General features: G+C 36.3%; 3 protein-coding genes across 7 annotated transcripts; 2 read left to right on the top strand and 1 right to left on the bottom strand.

The window, feature by feature from the left end:
* Nucleotides 1–790: 790 nt before the first annotated feature.
* On the bottom strand, nt 791–6,440 carry snx21 (sorting nexin family member 21). The gene is made up of 4 exons (XM_059527400.1): nt 6,294–6,440; nt 5,227–5,512; nt 4,226–4,383; nt 791–1,722 (listed from the first exon to the last, which is right to left on the bottom strand). The coding sequence occupies exons 2-4, from the start codon at nt 5,492–5,494 to the stop codon at nt 958–960; spliced, it is 1,191 nt and encodes a 396-aa protein (XP_059383383.1). The 5' UTR covers nt 5,495–5,512; nt 6,294–6,440; the 3' UTR covers nt 791–957.
* A 469-nt stretch (nt 6,441–6,909) lies between these two features.
* On the top strand, nt 6,910–11,236 carry LOC132117974 (HAUS augmin-like complex subunit 8). Its single transcript, XM_059527401.1, has 10 exons — nt 6,910–7,066; nt 7,462–7,523; nt 7,649–7,707; nt 7,827–7,959; nt 8,110–8,217; nt 8,326–8,417; nt 10,254–10,412; nt 10,497–10,638; nt 10,788–10,929; nt 11,055–11,236. The coding sequence occupies exons 1-10, from the start codon at nt 7,002–7,004 to the stop codon at nt 11,182–11,184; spliced, it is 1,092 nt and encodes a 363-aa protein (XP_059383384.1). The 5' UTR covers nt 6,910–7,001; the 3' UTR covers nt 11,185–11,236.
* Nucleotides 11,237–14,105: 2,869 nt separating this feature from the next.
* On the top strand, nt 14,106–23,340 carry LOC132117972 (MRG/MORF4L-binding protein-like). Of its 5 annotated transcripts, none has more exons than XM_059527396.1 (6): nt 14,106–14,289; nt 14,806–14,927; nt 15,329–15,410; nt 15,495–15,569; nt 15,774–15,922; nt 22,515–22,742. In XM_059527396.1, exons 1-6 carry the CDS (start codon nt 14,133–14,135, stop codon nt 22,596–22,598), a joined length of 669 nt encoding a protein of 222 aa, XP_059383379.1. In that variant the 5' UTR covers nt 14,106–14,132; the 3' UTR covers nt 22,599–22,742. The 5 variants fall into 5 exon arrangements, with proteins under 5 accessions (XP_059383379.1, XP_059383381.1, XP_059383378.1 ...); XM_059527398.1 differs by having other exon boundaries at nt 14,107–14,289; nt 22,511–22,660; XM_059527395.1 differs by having other exon boundaries at nt 14,108–14,289; nt 15,774–15,810; nt 22,515–23,340.
* The last annotated feature ends 233 nt before the right edge of the window (nt 23,341–23,573 follow it).

The following is a 23,573-nucleotide window of genomic DNA, read 5'->3' as shown; positions in this document are numbered from 1 at the left end:
CCAGTCCATCAGTTAACAACTTGCGAAGAGAAAAGAGTCATGTTTACATTAAACCAGTCCAGCACTAAAATGTTTTTAATAATATTACTTTCTCCAGTGAAAATGTTTTTTCATCTTATCTGAATCAGGAGAGAAATATGCAGAGATCAAGCACCATTTAAAAGTAACAAACAGTCCAAAATACTGTAATATGTTTATGTGATTTATGTGAGGACAACAGGGGACGGACTTTTTCACTAGAGGAAGCATAATTATTAGTGCTGTCAAACGATTAATAGCATCCAAAATAAAAGGTTTGTTTATAATATGTTTATACTGTGTACATTTATATCACACACTTGCATGTATATAGATTTTTTCCAAATATGTATGCGGGTATATATATATATATATATATATATATATATATGATTTAAATTATGTTTTATATAAATATTAATTATGTTTCTTACAAACATGCAGCTTTTCACATTACACAACATTATCTGATGGATTTAAGTCATGTGTATTCCTTGTGGATTCTTGTAATGTTTTTATCAGCTGTTTTGACTCTGATTCTGACGGCACCCATTCACTACAGATGATCCATTGGTGAGCAAGTGATGCAATGCTACATTTCTCGAAATCTGTTCCGATGTAAAAACAAACTCATCTACATCTTTGATGGCATGAAGGTGAGTATATTTTAAGCACATTTTCATTTTTGGTCAACTATTCCTTTAAGTAATGTTTACAAATTGTATCATATAGTAAAGAGTTGCCAAATAAAGAATATGTCTATAATAAATGGTATTGAAATGTGCCCATGAAATGTATGTGTATGTAAAAGTGATTTGCATTGTACAAATTAGCATTAATTCCACAGGTTTCCTTAGTAAGCTATCATACATATTGCTATCAGAATCATCCCTCATAACCCCTAATACTCGTATAAAAAAAAAAACATTCCCTGAATGCTTATGGCACATCTTCACTTTTGCTCTTAGCCCTGACCAGCCCCTCGCTGTCCTCGATGCTCTCTTTAAATAGACACTCCTTTAGGTTGGGCTGATTTACAATATCAATCCCCTGCTCCTGGATCTCCTGCAGAAGAGCTTCCCAGCGCCTCTTGTCCTTCGAGACCTTCCAGGACAGCCTGACATTGGATTGGAGGAGCGGGATGAGCAGAGGGTGCAACTGGTGCTGCTGCAAAGCCTCCTGGGAAGGCGCTAGGTCCTGCAGGGCTCGGTCGCAGTGTTCCTGAGCCTCACTGAGCTGGTCTAGTTCTTGAAAGCAGGTGACCAAGGCGGAGAGCGTGAAGAACCAATGAACCCGCTGGAGCTGGTTGTGCTGCAGGAGCTGATGGCATCCTAACTTCTCCTGGAGTCGCAGAGCATTGAGGAGAGAGCTCAGTGCATCCTGGTACCGGCCAACTCGCATCAGCATCTGGCCCGCGCGCAGATCCCCCAGGTAGAAGAACTCAAGGAATGTAGGTGTGCTCCGTAGTTCAGAAAGGGAGTGAAGGTGGGTCAGGTACTGCTCGAACGCCCGGCTGCGCTTGGCAATGGTCTCGGCGGCAAAGTTCTTGCGCAGCTTCTTGCGAGGGAAGAACACGCCATCCATCTCGTCTCCGTGACGGCGGCGCAAACGGCTGTGTAGACGCTCGAAGTCAGTGTAGCGCCGCGTGATGACCGCGGGAGTCTTGTCAAACGTCCCAGAATGGATGATGTGAATCGTGTAGAGCTGATGAGAAAAAGACCACAAGTGTATTTGATTTAATGTAAAACCTGAAACCAGTGTTGGGCAAGGGTTTGTGTACTTGGCAGCCAACGGATTTTCCTTTTGAAATAAGAAAACCAAATTTGCATTCACTCGTTTTTTTGTTTAAATACTGAAAGATGAGAAAGCAGCTCTTTCTGTATGTGTGTGTTCGAAAAAGGAAGGTAATAAGCCTTTAGAGTAACAAGTTGAGAAGTTTAAATAAACTAAACAGCAGATAAACGCGACTTCAGTCAAGCGCATAGCAGTATTGAAGTATATAGCAAATTAGCAGTCAAAACTTTGTTTAATTAATATTGAGTAGGCCTATTAATTGATGTTTACATAAGATTTTATGCTAAGCAGGGGAAATAATGTTGTCATTCATGGTCGTATGTAAAAAAAACAAAAAAAAAACAAAAGAAAGAAAGGATATTTCTATGTGTGTACATTCAAATTGACAACAAAATGTCATGCCTTTGAAAAATAAAGTGAACAGCAAAATGTGTCTCATTGAGCATCTTTCTTGCGAACGCCATAAAACATGAACCAATGCACAGCAAATAACCTTCTTGAAGCACCTACTAAAAATCTGCATTTAGATTATTTGACATTAAATGCATCATTTAAATCACTTTGTAATAAATCAAAGTAAGTATCAAAAACGTGATTTTACAGTCTGGAAAATACGGTAAGCTATAGCAATTGTTTTTTCATACTCTCCGGCACTTTGAGAACCGCTGGTCTTCACAGAAGAAAGTGCTGTCTAAACTCTGCCTCGGTACGAGTTGCGTCGAGCCATTTATTTGTCTGGTTGTTTGATGAGAAAAAGATTAAATGTAGCTGCAATAAACGCATTAAGAATCTGTGCACCTGCAGCAGCAGAGGACTATTACTCTGCCGTGCAGAACTGCAGAAGAACGGATGGCTCTGGGTTTGATCTTCAACTGACCAATCAGCAGAAAGGGGCATTTAATTATATATTAAAATATCAAATATTCAAGCTGTTTATACAATTTTATGCCTGAATGTTGTTTTTTCATTGATTTTCATTTATTGGAAAAAAAAATTCTAATTTTCCTACTTTCAATATTAAATAATAAAACGAGTGAATGTTCGATTCCCGATTTTGGTTTTCTGTTTTCAAAAGGAAAATCCATTGGCCGCCAAGTACACTGACCAGCAAGTTACTCTGAAAATGTCATTAAATTACTGATTACTCCTTTTAAAAGTAATTGCGTTCTGATTAGTTTATTTCAAAAGTAATTAGTTACATTACTAGTTACGCTAATTTTTTCTGTGGCTACACCCATTAAATTTACATGAAATCCCAGCATAAATGCCCCTGATAAATATTTGTTATTAAAGCATCAACATTTACAGAACACTGTTATTTTTAACTAAAGCAAGCAGCTGCTGCGTGCATGGTTTGGCAGAATGCAAGAAAATAGTGCTGCTTTTAATCTCAAAAAAGATGGAATCTCAGTTCACCACAATCTCAAAGCTCTGTTATAACACAATGAATATATGCATGATAAATCTTTCATAATATCTACAATTCATGTATTATAATGAGTGGATTCGTTAGCACGCACATTTCAGCACTGCACTCCTGACTGGCCACTGCATTCCAGAATTCAACATTGGTCAACGCAGCAAACGCATTAAAAACTTAAAAAAAATATAGCATTAAAAACTCTGCATTCACTTGCACCTGCTAATCATTTATATTTTATATTAGTTCATGTTGCTTTTGTGCAATACATGAATAACAATTTATTTGTTTTATATATTTTGTTTTATATATGTTTATATATTTCTATTTTACCAGAGTCCCCTGAATCATTTTATTCTGCACTCCCCATCAAGTCTTGTCCCGTCACCGTGGTCTGTTGCGTTGGGTCTCGCGAAAGAAGGTCTCTAATCCACTGAATGCACTGGACTCAAAAGTGTGTGTGCTACATCCTTTTTACAATCTCTAGATTATAAAACACTGCATTCTGTCAGCAATGTAACGCGGCAGTAACTTCAGAGATCTTGGCTTGTAACAATACTCTATTTTGAAAATTATATCACGTTAAATTACTCCATTACTTAAAAAGAAATCCAATTACAGAACCGCGTTACTGCCCAACACTGCCTGCAACTGATAAATGGGTATATGATAAATGATAAAAAATTGTATGTATTAATGCAAAATTAATGCAGCATCCATTTTTTCCCATCATCCTTTGATTTGTGACAATTTTCATGTATTAAAGTAATATGTGATTAATCGCAATTAATTACAGAAAAAAATTGGCAAATAATTCGTTCTAAGAACTTGCATGTGTTTTAAACTACAAGTATTTTCCTTTTCTTTGGTGTGAACTGTGTTATTTGTCTTTTTCCCTAATTTAAAATGCTTGGTGATTAATGTTCGCATAAAAAAACAGACTGAAAAATGGTCTGGACTCAAATGGTTCACAGTTGGGGTTAGTGTACTTACCACATACTTGGAATTTGTTTCATGCACAACACTGGCGTCAGTCACCTCAAAGATAAGTTTTTCAGGAATGCAACGAGTTCTTGAGCTCCGCCAGTTTTCTTGTAGTTGTCTGGTGATCATGTTTGAGGTTTTTGGGGAAGGACCTATTGGGCTGGTATCTATAAACCAAAAGACAAGATTAACTGCAACTGCGAAGCATCAGAGTGAACTAAAAGTGAACTAAAAAAGAAGAAGTGAAATCTGCCTACAAATAGATTATTGTAAATTCACAAGAACCATTTCAAATGTGTTCAAGCTTAAAGGAAGAGCTTGTTACAATAAAATGCTGTTTTAAAAGAAGGATTTGTTTTCCATACAAGCTCTTTTCCATACAATGGCAGTTCATAATGACCACAGCTGACAGATTTTACACCATCGACACAGAAACCACTGCCTTCCAGTTTGTTTGGTGACACGTCAGTTTGAATCCACAGAATGGAGAAAGTGATTCGAGAACTGCAAGTGCTGAGATGAGTCTGACCCAAATTTGATCAAATCATATGAAATCAGAACATTTGTTATAAGCTTTATAAGTCAAATGGGCAATTTTTTTGTTTATTTTTTTGGCACAATAATAATAGCAGAGACTACTGTAAAACTAAAAGTTTGGGGTCAGTGAGATTAAATAAAAATCTATTGTTTTATTCCGCAGGGAAGCATTAAACTGATCAAAAGTGACAATAAAGATGTTACAGATGATTTATATTTTAACTAAATGCTGAAAATTCAGCTTTGATCACAGAAATAAATTACTCTTTAAAATATATTAACAAAATAAAAAACAGTTTTTAAAAATTGCAATAATTTCACAACTTTAATGAATGTTCTTACTGTATTTTAAACAAATACATGTAGTCTTGGAAAGACTAAATGACTAACCCCAAACTTTTGAACAATACTGTAAGATCTGGAACAACACAAGAGTGAGTAAGTGACATCAAACAGGTGTTGTTGATGACTACCTGTGCTGCTACATGCATTATCTATGGACTCTCCAAAGAAGTCAGAGTCGCTGTCTGGCCCCGACGTGTCTCCTGCGTCCTCAGAGTCCAGCACCCCTTCACCCTCGAAGCACAGGGTTCCTCTGAGTCGTGCTGACACACAGTCTGTATCGTCCTCCAGCTCAGAGCTCTCTGGGAAGTCATCTGCTCCGTGTCCGTCCGTCTCCAAAGGAAGCTCCCCTTCTTTGAACAGCGTACGGCGAAGTCTGTCAAACAGTTTAGAGGCCATCCCAGCTCTCCTCCAACCCTGTAGAGCACAAAAAACACATGATCCCAACACCACCCTGAGAAACATTCCTGAATACATCAATATGAGTTCAGATCATGGCATTACTTATGACAGATCCTGTAAAACTACTGACTAGCTATCAAACAAGCCTGCAGACAGGATGGAAACACTGAAACCTCACGTGAACTTTCATCGAGCTGTGAAACGAGAGAGCAGGGAAACTGATCTGTCAGATATATATATTTATTATTTATTGAGGGGTTTGGTGAGAAGATCCTCACAACAGCTTTGGACTGCTGTAACGTTAGTTTCCATGGAAGAAATCCGAGTAAAAGCAGATGCCTTAAGTATTTATCGTTAAAGAAGTTCCTTCACATGGCTCGGAAAGTTTCATAAACACTGAATATAAAGCACATTTGAGGTTTCTATCTGAAATCGTCACAATAATTCCCATAACCAAACTAAATTCATCTGCATTCATTATTTGCACATGGAGACACGTTTGAAAACACCCAAAGAAGTGGGAGCGTCTGTATATCATTCATAGCTTGCTACGTGCTAATAATAACAACATTGCGCTGAATCAGCAGCGCTTTCGCAAATCAAAAGACATTAGACGATAATTAAATAAATTAATATCTTATCTCCGTCGAATATCTGGTGAGCAGCACTAAAAGACGTCAGACGCAGAGTTTGAGCTGAACTCACCTAACTTCTCTTGCTAACTCTTGCTAATCCTAACATTTTAACTTCAAAGGGACGAACAAACACAATGAAACTCAGGGATATGTGCACTTACCCGAGTTACAGTCCTCTAAACTACAAAAGATCAGCTCTTCATGCTGCAGGTTAAATCATTTTCATGTGTAAATAAAGAGACGGCGCGGCGTTATCGTGGACGGGACGTTAATCTCTGACCATTAGTTAACGTTACTTAGAAGTGGGCGGACAACTGACTGACAGGAGAAAACATTTTAAATACATTCTTAAAATATACGTAACATATTTATATATAACTCTGTGCATTTTTTGTTTTTGCTTTTAAATTTAAACTCTTGATATTTAGTTTATCGTGACATGTAAATCGTTTTAAACGAAATTGTTTCAGTAAAACTTTTTTAAATATACAATTTATCTGTCATACATGTGACAAGTAACATTTAACTAAGAGCATTTGAATATATGTTTCTATTTATGTATTAAAGCTACAAATTTATTACGTTAAAAATACGGCTTTTATTATAAAATGTCTTTGTCACATAAATTCAGTTACTCTCCCTATTAGTAATTCATTACAATGAAAAAAAAAACCACGTTGCATCATTTTGCAATTTACAGGAAATTTTTGGAAAATATTGTCAGGTTTCGTTGAGTTGCGCTCCAGTGTGACAGGTGGCGCTGAACGCAGCTCGTGTGCGCGCTTCAAACACAGAAGAAGAAGAACATCAATAAACCGCGCGTTGGAAAAAAACATCACAACAGTCGGTTGGTTGGTTTCTGTATCATAATGGCATCCAAAAAACAGTTAAATACACGGAAAGTAGAGAAAACCGCTTCAAGTGACTCAAAAAAGTAAGATTTCACATTTACGGTCAAGTTCAAGTCTTCAGTTTTTTTTATTAAGGTCATCATATAATGTTACTTGTTGCTTGAATAATGTAATATCATCAGTCTGTCTCACACTTTTACACTGTTTTCTTTGAATTGTTATGAATTAAGTAATTTAGTAATTTATGTAGAAAATGGTGTGGTAACTTGACGCTATTACTGCTATTGAATCATTTGGTCTTATAACAACTAAAAGTCATTAACTTTAACTGTCTGTATCGAAAATTAAATTAAACTCAATGAGTCATTTAGACCTCAAAAAACAGTATCTGGTTGTCATTAACTCGTTCTTCACTGAATGAATTGACTCTTGATACGGTTAATGTATGCAGATGTTCAGACAGCCTTTCTGTTATTAGTTTATCAGCTGAAAATGAAGCCAGCAGTGGAAATAACAGTGGTGCCAGGAGGAAAACCAAAGGTAAGCGCACGCACCAACGGTTTTTTTTATTCATTGTAATGAATTACTAATAGGGAGAGTAACTGAATTTCTGTTAACTCCTTGATCTTATCCTGACAACTTCATCTGATCTTATTGATTTTTAGCGTCGGGCACGATTGTGAAGCCTAGATACATGCAAACTGAAACAAAAGCTTCTGCAAAGGTAACAGACAGCAAAATAATGGGAAGAAACCGTATGTTTTTGTCATAGTAATGTTATCCTTCAGCATCCTTGCTGCTGAGTCTAGTTTATATTAATATGAGGGCTGGTGTGTACTGTAGGGCAGTGTACAGCAGCAGTCAATGCTGAGGCCATCCAGGCCATCCTCTCCCAGAGTAAGCTACCCACGAAAGCCAAAGGAAGGCATACTGTCGAGACGTACAATGAGCTGTCTGGCAGACAATGACTCTGCCTGTGAGTGTTTCACTCAATGTCATATTAAATATATTCACATTTGCATTTGTTGGATCAAGGTTTTTGAAAGCTTTGTTTTATTAGAGAAGCTGATGTTCCTTACAGGATCATTGGTGACAGTGATATTGAGCATGTAATGTTTTGCCACAGTGGTCGCCAGCATCCTGGAGTCCTCAAATGTGGGAGGAAATGTCTTCCAGTCGACTGTTTTGGATGGTCACTGCATTCGTCCAGATTTTGATGTCTCTGTCATTAACGGTGTGGTAAAGTTTAGACGAGTAAAATGATATATATTATTATTCATTTTTTTTTTTTTTTTTTTTTTCATCAAACCTGTTTGCTTAATATGTTGGTTAAATTTTACAGATAAAGTTGCGCAGCCAAACACAGTGGACCCTGATAATGAGGAAAGGGACATGGCGATGGAGACGTTTATTTTGGCTTTCCTCACTGCTAAGGTCTGAGCTTAAGTTAATCTATTTTACTAAAAGGGCCTCACAAATGTACCTATGATTTGTTTTTAAATTAGCAACATTTTGTCTTTAAATTTAATCAAAGATGGTCACTAGAATGTGCCTCACATAAATATTCCATTAAATTTATTTGATCAAAATAAGTTGATCAAGATCCATCCACAGACCTCAATACTTAATTTAGATCAGTTGTTTTAAAAACTAAGTTTTCAGGTTATAAATTCAATTACTAGGTTTTTTTTATCACTAATTAAATTTGTATATTATAATATATTAAGAAAAACTATTTAAATGTCTTTTTACCTACAATTAGATCTAGTACAATATAAGGATTCCCAGTTCTGTCCCTACTAATATATATATATATAATATAATATAATCTATATCAGTGATGCGCGGGTCAATGTATAAACAACCCGCACCCGACCGACGTTTTCAACTAACCCTCCCGCAACTCGGACCGCAGAAAAAGAAAATATTGTACCTGACCAGCATTTTTTAAAAATAGTAAATGCGTCGCCCCTTTATATTAATTTAATTACTTAGGCTATAGCCTACAGGGTAATAAGCGTTATGACCGCACACATAAGGGTTGCCACAAAGAACCGGTAAAGTAATGATTATGCATGTGTTTAAATTAGCAAGGAGACAATTAATTGTTTAGTAATAAACTGGTGCTGCTAAGATTAAGCTGACGATGCGGATTCGCCATGAACGCCAGAGAGAAATGCACATTTCATATGGATTACATAGAGAGACATCAGAGAGTAGCCTATTTATTTTGGTTTGAATATTATCGTTTAAAAGTAGACATTTCAAGCTTTTTGTAATATATTGCCTATATTTTAAACCCACCGACTAAAAGATTAAGACACTTACCTGACCCAAAAATATCACACAAAGTTGCTACAACTTTTTTCTTAGCTATTTCAGAATCTGGAAAAATTACTGGGGCTAACTTGTTACTGCAGTCGGTAGAGTGATATGAATGTGTGTGATGTACTGCATGATAAATGCTCGTCACTTCTGCTGCCCAGACTTTGTCAGCCTGTGGGTCATTTGGTTCACTGATTTGCATGTTTCTTGATGACGTGCTTTTTTTCTGTGGTACTCACATGCACCATGTCGCTCACGTCATATTCTCCACCATGTCCCACAGAAAAACTCTCTCTGCTTCGCCATCTACAGGTCTTAACCAAGAGTATGTTGCGGTCCATTCGCTATTAAAAGTGCTTCTACTCTTTTATTGCTCTCCTCTGAACTATTGGACCTAGTTAACAGTACGCCTATGGACGTATCCGTGTATTTATTAGGCAGGGTTGAATGAAAAAGCGGGACAGATGCTCAATTTGCGTGAGGCGGGACAAAGAGTAAAATTGCTGTACAGTACAATGTAAAGTGGGACAGGTGGTCACTCTATAATCTATAATGTATTTCAAAATTTTGTCTATTACTATATAAATTACAGGTTTAATTGGCATCTTTATTTCAAAAGACCCGACCGACCGCGACCCGAATATCATAAATAATAATATTTTTGGATGACTCATAACCACGGGTAACCGCAGGCACCCGCTCATTTCATATATATATATATATCCAGCAAAATCATATTGATTTTACATCCAGGGTTATAATAGTTAACAAAAAATAAAATTAAAATTACAATTTAAAAATGTGATATGCTAATATGCTAATTATGAACATTAATCCAAAATATTTTGTACATGTTTCTTTCGATTTTATGGCTCTTTTTTTTTGTATTAATGTTATATTTTGTGTTTAAAATGTTCGGTAAGGTTTTCATGTTTCTCTGTCTAGATTGAGCATAATACCCGAAGATTTCGAGAGGAGGCAGAGAGGAATATTCTGGCTGTGATGGAGAAAGAGCAGCAGTTGTCTGCTCAAGTTAATCACAAGAAACGGCAGTATCTGCTGCTGGAAAAGCAGAAACAGTTCAACAGTTTACTGGACTTACAGGTCATCTTCACACAGTTAACACTGTTGCTTCAATCTCCACGATGATGACGCATCTCACATTCGAGTCCCTCTTCTTGTATGCAGATCGAGGCTTTAGCTCCTGTTGCTGCTGGAGCAAACACATTTGCAGAGAACTACAAAACATTCACCACTGCTATTGATGCCACGAGACACAAGCTTCCTGTGAAGAACGTGGACATTGGAGATAACGCAGACCAGTTTTTAGGTGAGATTTGCTTAACCTGTTTTTTTTTAGTCTATACCATTTTATAATTTGTTGTACTTTGTCTGAAAATGTTTTGTCAGTTTAATTGATGATTTTTGATTTTATAGTGATTCCAAACCAGTGTATTGAATAATATTTCTCTTGCACAGACAAAGCTATTGAATCTCTGAATCGGAGTGAGCGTGTCTTGCAACATTTTACAAAGGACATCCCCACTGACTGTGAGGCTTCAAAACGGTGTCTTAGAGAGATAGAAGATACAGCGAATGAAATCAGCCAACAGGTGACGAGGTACGGGTGCTTCAGTCTCCATATATGAGCCAATCGCACCTTACAGAGCTTGATATTTCCTCTGTGCCATTCTCTAATTAAACTTGATCTGATGCGGTCTTTATTTGTGTTTATTTTCATTTTAGGACTTTTTCCGATCTTCTGGAGGTGTCCTCACTTGTAAGCCGAGAGAGTGTTTTAATCAAGCAGTCATTGGAGGAAGACAAGCTCGGACTGAGCACAGCCCAGACACTCTTCTGTCCCTCCACACTCTGATACATTATCACATCTGTTTACGGTTTAATAAATATAACATACTAACCATCAATGACTTGTAGGTATTTATTTCATACATTGCTGCAGGATGATTAAAAGAATTAGTCATGTGTCCAGTCAGACTGGTGGAGGAGTGTGTTTAATAAAACAACCATATTAATTCATCTGTTATAACAAGAGAACATCTTGAAGTTGGCTGTTCTTGTTTTATATATTTTTATGGTCTAATTTTTTTTTTTTTTTTTGAGATCAACAACCCAAACCGTATGTATCGTGTATGTAGACAGAGAAATATGTGATACCATGTTTACATTGTATTAATTACTCTAAATCATTTGCACCTAACATAAATTACTGAACAATTGTGAAGGGAATTATGAAGTGAATTATGCTTGTTGCTTTTCATGCTCCGGTATCAATCATGGTACATGAAAGATCTAATATTTCTTTAAAAAAGAAGTAGATCTTTTATATTAATAGTGATTTGATGCTCTACTTCACATAATAAATATATTAGAGTAGGTATTTTCTTTAAAAAAAAAAAAACTTGGCCAAAAAAAAGTTTCCCCACAAGGACAAGAAAGCAGATTCTAATATTTGTTTTGGTTTATGTGAAAATTGCATCGCATAGTAAATATCATAGACAGTAAAAAATGTAGTACTTGTCAGATATGACATAGAATTGCATGAAACCCGACCAATCGGAGCAGTCTTTACAGCAAGCGTCATCTGAAGAGTTGCGCTCGAGCCTCGAGCTCGACCCGATCAATGAACAAAACAGCCATGAGCATCGGGTGAGTGTTTTTATTCGGATTAACGCACGATGATATGCCATGAACACATATTTAAACACCAGTCAGAAAGCCTAACTGATAACTATTTGATACAAAGAGATTCCGTTCGTTGAGACAAGCCTAATGTCATTACAGTATCAAGCAAACGTACAACTAACAGGTCACAGTATGCACGTCAGATTGCTATAATTGCATAACACGTAGTTTCGAAATAACTCGTTTTCAGTCATAAACGAGATACATTTATGTCAGTAATATACATACATACATATATATATATAATATATATATATATATATATATATATATATATATATATATATATATATATATATATATCAGAGTTTTCTGTCAAATATAATATTTTTTCTATTTTTTATTCTATTTATCTATTCAGCAATATGGTCTAATAATTACTGAGTGTCAGATAATTCTGAATCACCTGAAGAAATCATTAGCATCTGCTGCCAGTTTGTCATACGCTATACATTTATTAGTATGTTTTCTGTCTTGTTTGATGTTCAGGTGGCATCAGTCTAGAAGGGGCCAAGGAAACAGGCATAAGAAGCAAGGTCACGTGAACAGAGATCAGCTGGAGGAGAAGAAAGCTGAGGACTCAGTGCCTCGTGGCACCTGTATGAATACTGCTCGCATTGTAGGCAGAGGCTGTTCACAGTAACTCAGCACACCAATCTGTGATTCAGCTATATGGTTAACATTATACAAGACCATCAACAGTTGTCAGTTCTGTTGGAGCAGATGATAAAACTTGTGTCATACTCATTTTGACACGATTGACCCGGATTCGAATCTGCCTTCTGCCAAACTTTTTTCTTCCTTTTCAAATTTCAAATCACATCACATCAGAAATAAATAATTTATTTTAAATGAAAATGAAGAAAATTATCTACAAATTGAAAATAAAGTATTGGGTAGGGTTAGGGTAGATGTAGGGAGGGTTGTCCCAATAAGGTGGCATCCATATAGTATTTTGAATTAAAATTAAAATTCATACTAAATAAGTTATTGCATACCGTATTATAATGTACAACAATACTGAGGTGCAGCTAATTGTCACTATTTGCAATAAGTAGTTTAAAAAGCAGAAAATCCTGCTATTTTAATACAGTGTAAATAGCATCTGTCATAAGAAAATATGCTATTTACACTTAGTGTAAATAGCCTGCCTAAAAAAAAAACACTGAGTGGATTTTTACCATTATAGCGTGGTTGTGTACATACGCTGACAACACATTTTAGTTCAAACAATCTGTAAAGGTACATGTCGCATCCAGTGATCCCTTTAAACAAATTTGCACAGAAAATTACATTGATTACAAACCCCTGTATGGAAATGAATGTCATTCTGTTGTAAAATTTAAAAAAAATTCACATTAAATAAAAGGGCACACCTTGAAATTATGAAATAAACTAAAATTTAAATTGCTTTAATTGAGTGTGAAACAATACACAAAGAAAACAATTCTTGCAAATAGAAATGTGCTAATTGGATGTGTAAAATAAAAAATCTAAGTGCAAAGCTTAGAATTATGGTTATATAAACAATAATATATTTAATGTATTATTAACAAACCCTTCAAGTAAAAGAGGGCCATTCTAACAAACAAGTATAGGCTAAATAAATAATGCAAACCTTGGAATTATGATAACTTTAGTATAATCTAAACAATAATATACATTGCATTAATGAATGTGAATTAAGAGACTATTATTAACAATCCCCTGTAAGCAAAAAAGTGCAATTCTGGCAATTCTGATGTTAACATTTAAATAATAAATAAATAAATAAATAAAATTCAAACCTTGAAAATCTGACAATATAAACAAAATTATATACATTTCTTATAATAAATGTAAATAGACAATTTATTATTATTATTTTTATTTATTTTTTGTGAACAGACGATTAATAACAAACCCCTGTAAGCAATTATGTCGTAAATAATTACGTAAAACCGTAACTATTCTAAAGAAATTAAAAAAGCAAAACTTGAAATTATGATAAATAAAAAGTTTTTTTCTTCTGCAAATAGGTAAACACTTGATGTGCTGAAATGCACAATAAATCTAAAGCAATCTGAGAGGGTCTGTTATGTATCAGTGATCGTTGTTGTGGTGTCGAAGCGTGTGTCAATGTGTCTCAGCAGCAGAAACATGGGGGAAGCAGAGACTGTGCCATCCGACGACAAACAAGCAGAAACCGGCATCTGCACCGCCGAGGACTCGATCGTATGGAGTCAAGAAGTAGAAGTGTGTCTTTTTCACGCAATGCTGGGTCATAAACCCGTCGGTAAGATGAATTCATTTATGTGAATATGATTTATGAGGAGCAAGGCCCTGAACTCCACATTTTAAACAATAGCGAATAACATCATAAATAAGACCACATGCTCCTTTTTACCTTTTAAGTATCTCAAATCATTTAATAATACAAATATTTAATCATAAAATCAGATTTTAAAATACTGATGAAGCGTTTTAGAGTTAATTTAAAGGTTTTCATAGATTCTTTATTGGGCTTTATCGAGTTCAGTCGCTATTTGTTGAAAGGAAATCCAATATAGTGATTGCATGCACGGCTTTGTTACACTTTTGAGATATATTGTAGACTATCGTTGCATATTTATATTTTTATGAGTACTAGTGTTTTGTTTATGGATGGAGTTAGCAGTGAATGTGTGTTGACGTTAGCAAACATTAGCGCGGCTGCTATGATAGCATCACGGCTATGCTAATTTACAGCAACACAAAGGTGTTTTCTGTGCTGTACAGAGCGTGTCTCTGTGAAACTGTCTCATATTTTCAGGAGTGAATCGTCATTTCCACATGATCTGTATTCGTGATAAGTTCAGTCAGAACATCGGCAGGCAGGTGTCCTCTAAAGTCATCTGGGATCACCTGAGCACCATGTACGACATGCAGGCGCTGGTAAGACCACTCAACTCGTGCTTTCTCGGGATGAGAAGATTTGTTTTAGGATATGCATTCACTGCATGCATTGTTCGTCACAATAATGTAATGTATTATATGTGGGATTCAAAACTCTAAATTGAAAATGTGGTATCTAAAATTGAAATATAGCATAATTTCTCATATGTCAGGACAATTAATTGATAACTGTAGTTTCCGAAGCATTTATTATAAATGTTCTACTTTTGAAATCTTTTGAGGGATTACGTTTATAATCAGAAGTTATCATTGGTATATTATAAAGTTTTTTATTATCACAAATTATCAACTGACTACTCCTCTTTTACAACAGGGCTAAATAAAGCGGATTCTACAATATCTCTCAAATCTAATTAGTAAATGACTTTTTATTGCTGCAGCACGAATCAGAAATACTCCCGTTTCCAAACTCAGAGAAGAGCTTTGTGCTGCCTGAAGAGATCATACAGGATGTCAAGGAAGGTGAGCCGCTCGTAGTCTTGTGATTTACTGCTGATCCGTTTGATTTGACTGATGTACTTAAAAGCAACTTTTGTCTTTGCGCAGGTAAAGTGGGATCTGAGGACGAAGTGAAGGAGGAGTTCAAAGAAGAGAGGGACCCACCTGCAACCCACGAAGAAGGTTCTCTTCTCCTCCACTCTTTTTATTTATCTCATCTACTTACCCCTTTCTTTTTCCTTTCCCCCTCTCTCTCTCTTTTTCTTTTTGACGAAAGTGTCTATTAAAACCTGCGTCATTGCATCACTTTTTTTGTTCTGGATCGTTCTCCCGTTGGCGTGAAGCTCAGCGTGGCTCACACTGGTCATTTGTGTCTCATTTTCAAAGGTCTGGGTCCCAGTATGGCTGGCCAGGATTTTGCGAGGTATGGACAGAAGAAAACGTTTCGCTCTGTTCCAAAGCTCCAGCTTGAGCTCAGTACAGACCAGCTCATTACCAGAGGCCTCTGTAGACAGCCTTCAGAGACCTCTGACCATGTGCGTCTTTCTCTCCGGCTTTCTCTCGCTGTCCTTCTTTCTCTCTTGTCTTTTTTTTGTGTGTTCTCTGCACCCTAGCTGTTATTATTCTTTGTGTGTGTGAAGCATGGCACGTTTAGGGTTTGTTGAACAGCAGCAGCAGCTTTATATGATAATGAGATCCCTTGCAAGTTCACAGGTTGAAGAAATAATATACTCTGGTTCAGCCTTTAATTTAAGTAAACCATCAAAGATACAAAAAAAATAAAAAAGTGAAGTGACATTCAGCCAAGTATGGTAACCCATACTCAGAATTCGTGCTCTGCATTTAACTCATCCAAAGTGCACACACACACTCACACTGTGAACACACACCCGGAGCAGTGGGCAGCCATTTATGCTGCGGCGCCCGGGGAGCAGTTGGGGGTTCGGTGCCTTGCTCCTAAGTCGTGGTATTGAAGGTGGAGAGAGAACTGTACATGCACTCCCCCCACCCACAATTCCTGCCGGCCCAGGACTCGAACTCACAACCTTTCGATTGGGAGTCCGACTCTCTAACCATTAGGCCACGACTTCCACTTTACAAGTTATGTTCCAAAACCTGGTGTTTTGCCCCATACGTATTGCCTACATGGCATATCAACTTTATAAATGACAGATTTTGAACTCTCTGCATAGACAGTGGTGTGCAGACAGCACAAACAAAGCACACTCAAAACCTCAGTAGAGTCAGTGTTGTGTTTGTATGGTAACACTGTAAGCCAATAAGCATGAGCTGTCTTCAATCAGTCAGAATGATCATAATTATTAGATATTTTGCATGTCAAAAGTTTATTTTCTTGAATCGATTAATTGTCAGCACATTCCTGCAGCTTTCATTTCAGATTTTTAGAAAACCAATAGCACCAATGCACTCACAACTTATTTTTGACTAGAATGTTGTGTTAGCATGTTGCTAACAATACAATAAGCTAATAAGCACATGGTATTTTCGCATTATTTCAGACAATTATCATAATTACGAGTGTATGACTTGATAAAATCCTTCATGTCCTCAATGACTTGTAAAAGCGGAATTTGCTCAACATCATACACAAGCACGCAACTAGTAATAAGATATTGTGGTCTTGTCTATTGGTGACGCAAATTACCCAGATTAATTTAGCCATTAATGGTGATTCAGAGTCAGAGGACGTGAACAGCTCTGAGCAGAACTGCAGTAGCTACAACATGGTGTAAACACAACAATATACAGGGTACACAAATATAGGTTAAAATAATGAACGGAAATTAAAACCATTACCATTTCTCTTGCTTTGGCTGTCTAGTATTTTGCACCGCACAGAGGCGATTCCTGTTCCACAATGGTGTCTTAATATTCGTCTAAAATGTAGGATTTGGATCAGAACGCCAGTATATAGTACCTGCTACTTGAAGCAACTTAATGAATAGATTTTGGATTATTGGTGAACTACTTGTGAACGAAGGATTAAAGGAATGGTTAACCATAAAATGAAAACGCTGTCTTCATTTACTCACGCTTGTGTCCTTTCAAACCTGTATGAGTTTCTTTCTTATGCTGAACAAAAAATATATTTTGAACAATTAAAACGCTGTTGGTCCCCATTGACTTCAATATAAGGGAAAGAAATACTATGGAAGTCAGTAGGGACCATCAACTGTTTGATTACCAGCATTCTTCAAAAAATATTCTGTCTTTAACATAAGAAAGAAACTCATACATGTATGGAATGACATGAAGGTGAGTCAGGGTTTCCACGGGGCCATAAAAAGTAATAAATTTAACAATAAGAACTTAAGGCCATAAAAAGTCATAAAAACGTCCGGATTTTCCATACAAGGTCATAAAAAACATTTAGCCACGTCTTAAATTGATATGCTAGTCCATTAATTTGTTCTTCCATGCGCTCGCAGCGGCAATGGCATTCATTTGTTTCGCCTGTTGTAGTTCTGTATGAGGAATCTGGGTGGTATCACACTGGTATCACAGCGTTCCAGAACTACAAGGTCCATGCGGCAGCATACAGACTTGTCAGAAGGACTTTCACAGAAACCCGCGCGAACTCCGATCATACTGTATCATACGGGGTCACTGCTTAGCTTAATTGAAATCATCCTGGCTATCACAATGGGAAAATGTACCTTTAACGATCTATGTCTCAAAGACGGTGCATTTAGTAGCTGGCTCAAGCGCTAACAATCGGTATCAAGCATCCAAACACAAGACTCGGAAAAGCTGAACTGAGTAGCTGGATAATACTCGTGCGCTGTGTTCGGTGCGGAGAGAGAGCCGCGTATCACGGATAGTCCCTCCTGCACATGAACGAACAAATACTAGTTGCAGTTTTGAACAAACAAAATGATGTGAAAGAGCCCAATTCAGTACCACGGTGTTCAGGGCTCACGCAGAGAAAGGCGTCTCAAAATGTTTGTACACCGAATTTGCTCCTTTTTGCTCTTGTGCCGACAAATGCATACAAAAATGTCAAAATACCCACCTTGGAAAGTATGATTGAAAAAATCTTTTTTTGTCAGTTATCTCTTAAGTGAAAGTAAACAGTCTCCGTGCCTAATTTAGCTACTAGCTGCTGTAATGTTAATCCAAGAAAATGAAAATGAAATCACTCACTGCTCTGGACTGAATTACTTTGTAGTTTTAATTTATGAAGAATTTATGCACAGTCAAACCAAAAATTATCCAGACTCCAGATATAATTTTTGATATACATATTTTACTAGTTGGTACAGGACACTAATACATTTATGTAAGTGAGTATAAGCAAACTCTGACATATTATACCCAAAGAATCTTCATACAGTGAACTACTAGTGAAATAGATAGATATAAATGTTTTATCTATCTATCTATCTATCTATCTATCTATCTATCTATCTATCTATCTATCTATCTATCTATCTATCTATCTATCTATCTATCTATCTATCTATCTATCTATCTAATCTATCTATCTAATCTATCTATCTAATCTATCTATATATATAAAATTGGGAACAAAAATTTTCAGCACCTTATAAAGCACCATGTATTGCTTGTTTTTTTTTTCTGAATTGCTAATGCAACCTTTTCACACCACAATGTAGGTTTGATTGTATATTTTATTTTTACATTGAAGACTATCCAGTGCTATTTTACATTTTAATTATTCGGTTTCTGTACCTGGACACCTACAAACTTGAAAAAAAACGTAAACATTGTGTAAATAGCAAAAATAAATAAAAATGAACGAACATTTTCAAACAGGGCCCCACTGGTACAACCTTCAGCGGGGCCCCGCTAACCCCAGCTGCGGTCCTGCCTGTGGGTGTTGAATACTGTGACCAAACACCAATAACACTTGTTATTTTGGAAAGTAATGCCATAAAATAATTAATTTACAATGTTACTTTACAATGTTACAATTGTTAAGTGTTCCTGTGTTCTTGATACTCAAGAAAAAGAAGGCGAAGGCTTCAGTTTCTTAATCTTAAGAAATACTAGAATAACTCTTTAAATAATAAAACTTGTTACTTTCAATGAAAGTCAATAATAAAAAAAAGACTTTTGAAAGGAATTTTAATGACTGAAGTTATTTATCGTAATTCGTGTAGGTCATAAATTCAAATCCTAATAGTCATAAAAAGGTCTTAAAAAGTCTTAAATTTGACTGATTAAACCCTGCAGAAACCCTGGTGAGTAAATGATGACAGATTTTTCATTTTTAGGTGAACTATCCCTTTAAACTGTTATATTTTAGTAGTTGTTATGTGTATGACTTAGCTATTTGCGTTAGGCAAGGCAAGTTTATTTATATAGCACATTTCACACACAATGGTAATTTAAAGTGCTTTACATAAAATGAAGTTAAATAATCATAAAGAAATAATCACAACAATAAAACAAGGAATTTAAAACTTGTAAACTGATTTAAAATTAATTTAAAACCGTTAAAAATTATAAAAGATGATTATATATAAAATAGTGCAATCAGTTTGGACGTAGCACAGTGTTCATTCAATAAAATGAGCTCACCTTAGACAAAAGTGAGCTTTCAATTGCTCATAAGCACATTTATGAAAATTTAAGAAGTTTTTAAGGGACTTTATTAATGTGGAAAATGGTGTAAATAATACTCTATTAGTACCAGAGATTATTTCTTGATCATCCGGGGGCCTCAGCGAATAATTTGAAGGGTCTGCTCTGCATGGTTCAATAAATTTAAATTAATAAATAATTCTTAAAATAGCGAAATTAAAATATTACAATAAAACCGTATTTCTTTTTATTTTTCCTCAATACCTATTGTTTTCACTGAAGAACATTGTTATGCATAAATTGCATATATGTGTCCCTGAACCACAAAATAAGGATCCTCATAAGGATCCTTTCTTTTTTTCAATTGATATTTATATATAATCTGAAATCTGAATAAATAAGCTTCCCATTGATATATGTTTTGTTTGGACAATATTTGACTGAGATACAACTATTTGAAAAATCTGGAATCTGAGGGTGCTAAAAAAATAAAATAAATCTAAATACTGAGAAAATCGCCTTTAAAGCTATCCAAATGAAGTTCTTAGCAATGCATTTTACTAATCAAAAATTACATTTTGATATATTTACTGTAGGAAATTTACAAAATATCTTCATGGGACATGATCTTTACTTAATATCCTAATGATTGTCATGAAAGAAAAATTTTTTTTGGGAGTATATTGTATTAATCATAAATTACTATATTCCCATATTCTGTTAATTATAAAGGGTGAAAAACAAGCAGCTTTGTCATAAATAGAGCAGAAACAACAGACATAGCTTATTTGGGGGATGTGGGTATTTTTTTTTTTATGGCAAAAAGCATTTTTTGGAAGTCAGCACGTTACTGGCGCTTGAGTTTCACATGCTTTAGAAGAAATAGTTGAATTATTAAGAAGGCAAATTATGCTGTCATGTCAAAACATGTTATGTAAAGCTGATTATGTAAATGTGTTTTTTTCTCTTAGCACCAGTTAAGAGGATACGTTTTAGAAAAACTTGATAGACATTTTATAGACATGCATTTAAAGGGTTAGTTCACCCAAAAAGGTGAAAATTATGTCAAAAATTATGTCATTAATGACTCACCTTCATGTCGTTCCAAACCCATAAGACCTCCGTTCATCTTCGGAACACAGTTTAAGATATTTTAGATTTAGTCAGAGAGCTTTCTGTCCCTCCATTGAAAACCTATGTACGGTATACTGTCCATGTCCAGAAAGGTAAGAAAAACATCATCAAAGTAGTCCATGTGACATCAGAGGGTCAGTGAAAATTTTTGAAGCATCGAAAATAAATTTTGGTCCAAAAATAGCAAAAACGACGACTTTATTCAGCGTTGTCTTCTGTTCCGTGTCTGTTGTGAGCACGTTCACTGCAGTTTAGTGATATCTTGTTCGCGAACGAATCATTCGATGTAACCGGATCTTTTTGAACCAGTTCACCAATTCGAACTGAATCATTTGAAATGGTTCGCGTATCCAATACGCATTAATCCACAAATTACTTAAGCTGTTAACTTTTTTTAATGTGGCTGACACTCCCTCTGAGTTAAAACAAACCAATATCCCGGAGTAATTCATTTACTCAAGCAGTACACTGACTGAACTGCTGTGAAGAGAGAACACCAAACCGAGCCAGATAACAAACAAAAGACTGACTCGTTCACGAGTCAAGAACCGTTTCTGTCAGACGCGTCCAATTCGAGAACCGAGGAGCTGATGATACTGCGCATGTGTGATTCAGTGTGAAGCAGACTGACACACAGGGCGTCTGAACCGAACTGATTCTTTTGGTGATTGATTCTGAACTGATTCTGTGCTAGTGTTATGAGCGCGGGTAAACCGAAGGCTTGAATCAAGGGCAATCATCGCCAATGACGTCATTACGTCGAGTGCAAAAGAACCGGTGAACCGTTTTCTTCAACCGATTTATTGAATCGAACTGTCCGAAAGAACTACTGGTGATCCGAAAACCGATGCCACCGGTTCTTCACTCGTGAACGAGTCAGTCTATTGTTCGCTATCTGGCTCGGTGTTCATCTTCAGTTCTCTCTTCACACCAGTTCAGTCAGTGTACTGTTTGAGTAAATGAATTACTCCGGGATATTGGTTTGTTTGAACTCAGAGGAAGTGTCAGCCTCATTAAAAAAGTTAACATCTTAAGTCATTTGTGGATTTATGAATATTGGAGATGCGAACCGTTTAAAACAATTCAGTTTGATTTGGTGAACTGGTTCAAAAAGATGGTTTTTGTGACCCTAGGATCATCAAAACAAACTGCAAAAATGTCTGCTCAATTTTCTTCTCTATCTACCACTGTTTGGACAAACAGGTCCTTCCACCACTAACTTTGACAATTGCTAATGCCAATGTCAAGCTTCATTTAGTGCAGAAATTACACACCACTTTTTAATTATGATACAAATAGTTAATTTAGGTGGAAATAAGTTTTTTTTTTTCTTTTAAATTGGTTTTAATACGGTTTGTTCTTTGTGTTCCCATATCCCACCCTTTTTTCCCTATTTCCTCCCTCCCTTTTCCCTTCGTCAGGCAGCAATTCCTCGGTGAAGATGTCGGAGAGGTCGGGCAGTGGGCGCGAGAAAGAGAGAGAACGGGCAGAGAGGGGGGGCTCAGGTGAGATGGGCAGCGGGTCGAAAGAATCATCCGGGGAGAAGAGGAAGAGGAGTCGAGCCGTGGAGAAGGTGATGAACTCCAGCAACCCCTCCAGCCCCGGAGGAGTCAAGCGCCGCAGGACGTAGCCACAGCTTGCAGCAGGATGACTTGGGACATCAGACATTTGAAAAGAACTGAAAAGAAAGGTGTCGCGCTAGAGCCAATGTGGAAGTGAAATGACATGGCGAGCAGTGATGTTCGTGTGCGTTATCTGCAGTCCAGAGGTTCACTGCGAGAGGCGTTCTGAGCTCTTCACTGACAGTTGGAGGAAATATAGACGAAGGAAAGTCTTTGGTGGTTGTGTAGGATATGACTAGACTGATGGGGAAAGTATGATAAACAAATAAGCTTTCCTCTGCTGAGTTTGGACTCAAAACAGCAAGTTTTTAAAAAAGATTTGTGGGAATTTTAAGTGGTAGCTTTATTTTATTTTCGTCAGAGCAGACGTTCTTGAGACGGACCAGAGAATCAGCTAGTTTGTTGTGTGATTTATTAGAACTTACACTGTAAATAAACTGAGCTAGATGTGTTGTTAACTGTATGAAATAACTTGGTTGTATTAGCCAATTAGACGGTCATTGATCTGATGCTTAGGAAATAGTGATTGATATTTGCACTGTTTCTGAGTCATGTTTGATTGAAATATTTGACCGAATGTGTGTTAAACACATCAGGAGTATGTCCCTGATTAAAAAAATGATAGTGAACCATGTTGGTCTGATGACTTCTTAATTCCTAATCTGACAACGAACAATATTTAATATGTTGGTCTCTCTTTGATCTATTCTGGAAAACAGAAATGATTCAAGAAGGAATTTAAAATGGTTTAACTTCCTATGATGACACAGGAGAATCTTAAGTCTTTTTAGAAACCAAATATCTAGCAGTGCTTCAAAGAACACTGGCACTTTTTTACTCTTCATCAGATGATACTTGCACT

The sequence above is a fragment of the Carassius carassius genome, chromosome 37 (genome assembly GCF_963082965.1).
Source record: "Carassius carassius chromosome 37, fCarCar2.1, whole genome shotgun sequence".
Classification (NCBI taxonomy): domain Eukaryota; kingdom Metazoa; phylum Chordata; class Actinopteri; order Cypriniformes; family Cyprinidae; genus Carassius; species Carassius carassius.
Note: the sequence above shows the minus strand (reverse complement) of the source record. Positions and strands in the feature narration are given on the sequence as shown.